The following is a 7,494-nucleotide window of genomic DNA, read 5'->3' as shown; positions in this document are numbered from 1 at the left end:
GAAAGTTTCATGGGTCATATAATTTAGATATAAATCATTCTCATGAACAAGGTTCTATACCTATCCCAAGTGTATACGTTCCTGCTCTAGTTCTTCTCAAGTATTGGGAAATGTAGTTATTATCATTCCCTAGACCATCACCATTGTAACATAAGTGCCTTCACTCCTCCCAATACTCATCATCATAAAATTAATCTAAACAAAATATGTTGAGTTACAAACAGTCTGTTCTAACATACACCTGAACTTAAAGATAAAAAAAACCCACAAGTTATTCAAATGGGATAAATTTTATTGTTTAAAAAACATTATATCTATTATTTTTAAATTTTAGATTTGACATTCTTTAAACTTATTACTGTTATAAGTTATACAGCTGTTACATATCTACAAAATGTTAGTTAACAACAAATTAACCGTCATTGCTATTTACAAAACAAACAGTCCTACAAAATCCTAATATGATGTAGATGATAATTAAAGGATCTTTCTTATTCCCTAAATTGTATCGACATTCTAAAGGCCTTATCATTAATGAAAAGCTTTCTGTAAAATATTAAAATCCCCATATTGTTGGAACTGATCTTCCACAAAATCACATTGACCTGCACTGTCTGCTAATCTACCTGCGATATAATCAGATTCTACTAAAGCTGGCAATCTACTATAATATTCTGCTGTTCCCTCTCCATACCATCCCACATGGTTCATCATTTGTCTTACATTTGTAACTGAACCAGATAAGGCCAGAGTCACTGCACACCCGGCTCGAAAACTATGAGGAGTCTCACCCTCATATATTCCTAACAAAGTAAGATACCGAATTAGTCTTTCATACATTACTGAATATGTCACTCTATCACCTATGACTCTACCATTCTCTAAAACAACTCGAAAAAGAAAACCATTTGCAAGATCCACACCCATTCTTTTACAACCTTGAACATATGTGTGCAAACCAATTACTGGACAAACAGTCTTGTCTCTGCATTTCTTAATAACAAAAACATGACATTTATGTTTATTTCCTCTTAAAGTTTTCCCAAATGTCTGTTTTATTACTAAACCAGAATTGTCATCCAATTTCTTTACCTCCTGTCCTACAAGCATTGTCAAGTCATTTGCCCTATTTCCCCCAAAGAACTGTAATTTCATCCAAGCCTGATCTCTAAGGAGCACATATCTTTCCTTCAATGTAATATCAACCCTACCCAATTCATTATCTATATACGAGGCAATTCTTTTTATTTTACCCAGAAAAATTGGCTTTGCCTGCTTAGGAACTACATGTGCTGCCGCTTGTTCCTCTTGAATGAGTTTCACATACTGTTTGATGCAATGTGCCGCTGCAGGGTTACCTGTATCACTTCTCTCATCCCAGAATTTTTACCGCGACCACTATCGTAAAAGATCTCCGACAAATTTTGTACCATGACCGATACTGTCCCAGCTGCTAATCGTCTTGGGCATTCACAACTTCCTAATTCTTTAGTACCCAAAAATGTACAATTTATTCTATGAACTGGTGTTTTACCAAAATCATCCTTCCATACCAGAAAATGCTTTAGATCATCAGGGGTACAATTAGATATTGTGCAATCTTTCCTCAATAGTTGAAGAAAGAAATTCAGAGAATTTTTCAAAGTATCTTTTCTCTTGGATAAAGATGATGAAGATTTGTCATTCAATTCCTTAATCCTCTTGTCAATCTTAACCAGATCCAAGCTTTCTCCCTACAAAAATGAAAAACAAACAGCTTAGGTAAACAATAGCCTGAATGTAACTAGTGGCCATCTCAGACCCTTATTATCAGTAATGAAACCTTTTCTAGAAGGAACCCTTATTACTGCCTTATCTCCCCGGGCCCCCAACTCTAAACTTTGGATTACATGCTTTTGAACAAAAGGCCACCAAACAGGTACAGGCTTGATCAATGGCAGGACACAGTTGCACAGACCAACTTTCTGTTCCTTTAAAAATAAGAGTAACGGATGTATAAGGGCAAAAGGGGGATAAACATATGCATTAACCACCACTGACAAATCCTGAGCAAACAAATTTACACCAGATGAATATGGGGTAGGATATGGGGTAAAATGTGGTAATGCTGTACCTCCTGAAGATTTCATCACATTAGAATCAATAGCCATGAGGTCCATTGAATGAGGTCCAAATTGCCTTTCAACACACTGCCATGAACCAATATTCAAACATGCATTACTGTAACTAAGACTACGTGAAGGTGAATCTGCCTCATTCAAATCTGAGGATACATATTGCATGTGCAGATCACAATTACAAGAAGTCACCAACTGAAATATCTGTTTTGTTATGTTGTTCAAAGATCTATCCCGTCCTCCTTGATTGTTCCAAACACTCAGAACAGCAACATTATCTACCAGTAAGTCAACCCTTGAATCTCTAATTACTTCCTCCATTGACTTCAAGACCTGAAGGACTGCCTCAGCTTCCTTCAAATGAATAGGTCTACTGTCGTTTGTCTCCCAAAAATCTCCAAGTTCAACCTTTTCCCCTTGAAAACAAACTACTGCCCCATACTTGTAGCCGGAAGCATCTGTTGAAATATTTACCTGCTTATGACTCTCTGACCTCCACTTTGCGTAACCCTTCCACGAGTCCAAGAAACGCCAGTATTTCCACTCTTCCTGCAATTCATCACCTATGACAATATGTTTTGAATTTTTAACTCCACATGAAATTGCATTATTAACTTCCCTGCAGTACAATTTAGCTCCTGGAATTGCAAGACCCATCGAAACACACTTGCCTGCAAAACGCTGAAAAGTTCGAATAGAAACCTCCCTGCCTGCCAAAAGTGACTCTCTTAACTCTCTAAACTTAAACTTTTTATCCTCTGGCAAGATATAAGCTAACTTTACTGAATCCACCAAAAATCCAAGGAACCGTACACATTGTTGGGGTTCCAGGCATGATTTTTCAAGTGATATTGTGTAACCTAAACGGGTTAAAATTTGAAGTAGAGCATATATCACCCTAAAACAATGTTCTTTTGCTTCCAAGTCAGTAGTGTCCTCTGATGGGTTAGCTATCATCAAACGGTCATCAATATACTGAGTTGTTATTACATTCAATTTTCTAAGATAAGATGTAATTGTCATTCCAACAGTTTGATAAACATATGGTGAGGCCTTCCACCCAAAAGGCAAAACTGTGTAAACCATGATAAATCCACCAAATTCAATCCCAAAATAAGTCTGTGAATTCTCGGACAAAGCAATGTGTTCATAGCCTGACTTTTCATCACATGTTGCCATCCATGCCTCTGAATCTATCAACCTATGAACATCATTTAAAGTTTCAAGATGAAACGGAGAATCTTTTATCCACAAATTTAAGTACCTTCCATCCAAACATAACCGTGGTTTAGATGGCTCTACTAACAAAGGCATCACAACCCTAGGCATGTCACATTCACCAATCTTCCCCAGAACTCTTATGGCTCCTGACCTTATTTTCTCATATAAAATCTGGCCTACAAACTCCTTGTGATCCCTACAACTAATACTATTTTCTAAGAAAATGCTTGAAGGTTCATCACTGTCATAAGAACGACCTTTAAAGTTTCCTTTGAAATGTGAAAAGAATTCCTTAACATCTACACCTTGTGTAAGCCACCTACTTATTCTAAACTGAATATCTTCATCTACTACTCCCTTATTCAAAACTTCATTCCAGTGATCCATATTATGATGTATCTGACCTGACTTATATAATTTTGGGTCACGCAAAGGTAAATTTTTAATGTCAAAATCAACCCCTTGAAGGACAGACTCAGCTGTAAGATGTTTGGTTACAAATGAGGGAGTCCCACCTCCCAATGTCACCCATGATGAATTCTGTCTTAGTTCTACAGGAGTTGGATCAAAATCAAGTCCTCTCTCCCATTCTGGTATTCTATAATTTTTTTATTTCCCTGTAAATATAAAGTTACATGTATGGTTAAACTATCAAGAGTCCAACATGGGAGACATATGGGTGATGGAACTCCCTCACTTGTAACCTACGTGAATGAATCCACTAAGACTTAGTTTTCTTCAGGTTACAAGGTCAGGCATTCCATTTTTATCTTTTTTTTATTTTTAAAAACTACCTCGTCCATGTAAAAGTACAAATAAACCCAAAATGATGAAAAACTGTGGTTATAAATCTCAAAATCATACAAAATGTTGAAAATAAAATCTTCACAATGATTTAAAAGAAATGTGGGAAATTCACAACCAAATAATTCCTAACATTGTAATGTTGAAGGCACTAAACTTTAGAGACCCCTATAGTCTACCTGACTAATAACCCATACTTTCCACTGAAAATTCTCTACTTTCTCTTCGCTTGTTTCATAAGTTCACAATCTCTTACATAGTGGCTTGATGATTCACAAAATAAGCATGTACCCCTGCCCATACTCTGTTTCCTATAAGGCCTCCCTTGACCCTGGGGTCTGACTGACCTTTACATGTATCCCCCTCCATATTGAGGTGCATATGAATAAGGCTGAGGAAATCCCATTGAATACATGGGCATTGGTGGGTACAAATTTGCTAAAACTGATTCCTGTTTTGGTGGCTGAATATCCTCTTTACAGGAAGTATTATCCCTCTTAACTTCAGAGGTCCCACTCTCCTTTAAACATTTATTTATGGCCTTAGTCACTGTACCTGCACCTTTTCCCCCAAGAACAGTTAAACATCATAATAAGTAGTAATACTGTACCTGGTTGAAGTGAATATTGTTTAACCATTTATTCAAAATAATTAATCCCTATCAATGCAAAATAATAGGTTAGAAATCAATATATTAGCATAATTTAACAATACATAATTAATTACTCATAATTACATATCACTAATAATTAATCACTCTTTGATGAAAAAACTCATCCGTTAACTAAGAGTACCTGGTCTTTGTCTGTTGCCTTCCTTGAATTAGAGGTACATGTAGGCCCTTGCTCTCGATCTGCAGTCGTTGCTGACGAGTGACCTAATTCTGGATCCTGCAAATCCTGTCCTTCTGGTTGTCCTTTTTCATTAGCATGTAATATGCAGACATGGAGTAGTAACTTTGCAAAATCCTCATCATTTGGGTCCTTCCCTATTATTTTAAATTAATTTAATTCAATAAAATGGCATCACTTGTTCTTAAACTTCTATACTTATAAATTAAAGATTTACACTGTAATATCATACATATCATTCCTTCATTCATGACAGAACTTTGTTATATTGTGAATAATAATACCTGCCAGTTCCAGTAACCCGGTCCCGTTTTCTCCAGTTAAATCCTCAACAGCCTTCAATACATCCTCATTAGACATATTTTCGGTACGCCTTGCAGAAGAAGTCCTAGCTAACTGTTTAATGCCATGCGCATCTTGAATATCCCTCAACTTTCTGATAACTGGTAATAATTGTTTTCCTTTCAGGGAATGTTTTCTTTTTAAAACAGTAGGTAACACCATCTACAACATCAAACCGGAAGTTAAATTAAAAAGCTAATATATAAATAGATCCGTACATATCAACAAATTTCGGCCACAAAATTAAAAATCAGAGATTCAATTAATTAACATCACATGTATGCATGTTATTATTTACTTTTAACAATACATTTTTTCCCCTCAAATTATCCAATCTCTCATCGCATACGTTTTATCTGCGATTTACAACCTTCATAAAATCCATGTTAAATCAGTGCAATCATCCATCGACAGTCTCAATAAAATTATACCATTTAATCACATCACCAAAATTAATCTAACAAGACCCTCATTGGCGGTAAACAATCTATTACCACCTCGCTGATTATGTATATCTGGCCCTCATGGTACCTCCAGTACCAGCCATGCCATGCGGTCGTCCTCATCGACGCCGCATCATTTTAAAATTTCACTCAAAAATCAATCCTCAGCGATTGATATTTAACTGTAGACCCACTGGCCATATATAAACCCTCATCGGCAATGCCCTCATCGGCAACAGACAGCTCTACTGTCTAATATAAGAAAATATATTACCTTGCCGCTTCTCAATACGTCTTCCTCCTTGGTGCAGCTCTGAGAAAGATGACGTCATCACTTTCGCGGTGACGTATTACACTTGGGATATATATTTATTCTATGAAAGAATATATATAATTAACATTTTAAATGTTGTGTGTATTTGAACAGGAAAATCTGATGACGCAAAATTAAATGTGATATACAGGCTTACAGCCAAGCTTAAATCCTGCAATCAAAACTGGAATATAATAATGTTTTTGAATATAAGCCTTCAACAGACTAATGCAGATTTCATTTAATTATAAATCACACGGTAAACAGCTTAGACGTCGGGTTATATTACAAAAGTGGCTGAAGAAATCATGATAAGTCCATGCAATATTCGTTTACTGATTTTCAATCATTTATAAATTGTCCTTTCATGAAATTAGAATGTAAAACACTTTGCTTTGTGTTATGTCAAATTCTGATGACTGCTCGAATTTTAGACTTCATTTAGAAGGAAGACAAAGAGTCGTTTTAACTATACAATTTAATGATTAATAATAAAAAAGATCTGTGGTATTATTACAATTAAAATAGGAAAAAAATGTACCTAGAGTCAAGACGTACATTGATAATGCACTGAATTCAATTGATTCCTATGTATTGTATATTGCATTGTATGTTTTGATAAATTCGATGACTATACATCGTTGATGTTTGATACCAGAACTGGTGAACTATAGTAAAACGTACAGTGCTGTTTCGACAACATTCGGCTATTGTAAATTGCATATACATATATGATATTCTAGGAATGCGTTACCAAAATATCACTATTTCATAAACGTTTAGTGATAACAAGCATTGAGGAAGATTCAGCAATTTTAAACCACGCCCGTATCATTCGTGTAACTCGGTACGAATTTACATCATACATCTTTGAACAGAAAATGATATATCCCTCAATATCCTTCGATATTACCTTAAATTAAAGACATTTCAAGAACAATACCATTGGTAAAAATGGATTTACCAAATTATGCATATTCACCCTTTCACAAGTGAGAGGTAGAGGTTTGATAGCAATATACGACACATCAAATTAGATATGTGATTATTAAAGATCCTATACAAACTTTTATTTTCCTTTAACCAGTAAAGGGCACCTGACAAGAACATTTGCTATTATAATTAAATGTTCTGTAAATTAATTAAATTCAGTGCATTATCAATTTTTACGACTCCTAACTTAAACACTAATTCAGATAATTATCGATATTTCAGTTTCTTGCTAATGTACTTTTCGGGCAAAACCCCATCTTCAAATTCAGAAACAAGGATTCATTATGTATGAAAAATTAAAAAAATTCTAATGTCTTTCTTAGAAAGTCTCTCTTCCCATAATTGTCACATAACTTCGTAGCGCAGTGAATTAGATGTTTCACTACGAATCTGTAAGTCATGATTTTAAA

The 7,494-nt window shown here is 35.1% G+C and overlaps 1 protein-coding gene across 1 annotated transcript; it reads right to left on the bottom strand.

Annotated features, from left to right (window-relative positions):
* Positions 1-432: 432 nt before the first annotated feature.
* Positions 433-6,134, bottom strand: LOC128156986 (uncharacterized). The gene is made up of 7 exons (XM_052819334.1): positions 6,053-6,134; positions 5,278-5,497; positions 4,937-5,130; positions 4,556-4,662; positions 1,848-3,936; positions 1,554-1,733; positions 433-1,371 (listed from the first exon to the last, which is right to left on the bottom strand). The coding sequence occupies exons 2-7, from the start codon at positions 5,495-5,497 to the stop codon at positions 532-534; spliced, it is 3,630 nt and encodes a 1,209-aa protein (XP_052675294.1). The 5' UTR covers positions 6,053-6,134; the 3' UTR covers positions 433-531.
* Positions 6,135-7,494: the final 1,360 nt, after the last annotated feature.

Source organism: Crassostrea angulata, chromosome 7 (genome assembly GCF_025612915.1).
Source record: "Crassostrea angulata isolate pt1a10 chromosome 7, ASM2561291v2, whole genome shotgun sequence".
NCBI classification, from domain to species: domain Eukaryota; kingdom Metazoa; phylum Mollusca; class Bivalvia; order Ostreida; family Ostreidae; genus Magallana; species Magallana angulata.
The sequence above is the reverse complement of the archived record's forward strand: the minus strand, read 5'-3'. Positions and strand labels throughout refer to the sequence as shown.

Coding starts and splice junctions, on each gene's coding strand:
- LOC128156986 (XM_052819334.1), bottom strand. CDS start 5,497: ATGGTGTTACCTACTGTTTTAAAAAGAAAACATTCCCTGAAAGGAAAA. Junction 5,131..5,277: donor CGGGTTACTGGAACTGGCAG/GTATTATTATTC, acceptor TTAAAATAATAG/GGAAGGACCCAAATGATGAG. Junction 4,663..4,936: donor AGGCAACAGACAAAGACCAG/GTACTCTTAGTT, acceptor AAATGTTTAAAG/GAGAGTGGGACCTCTGAAGT.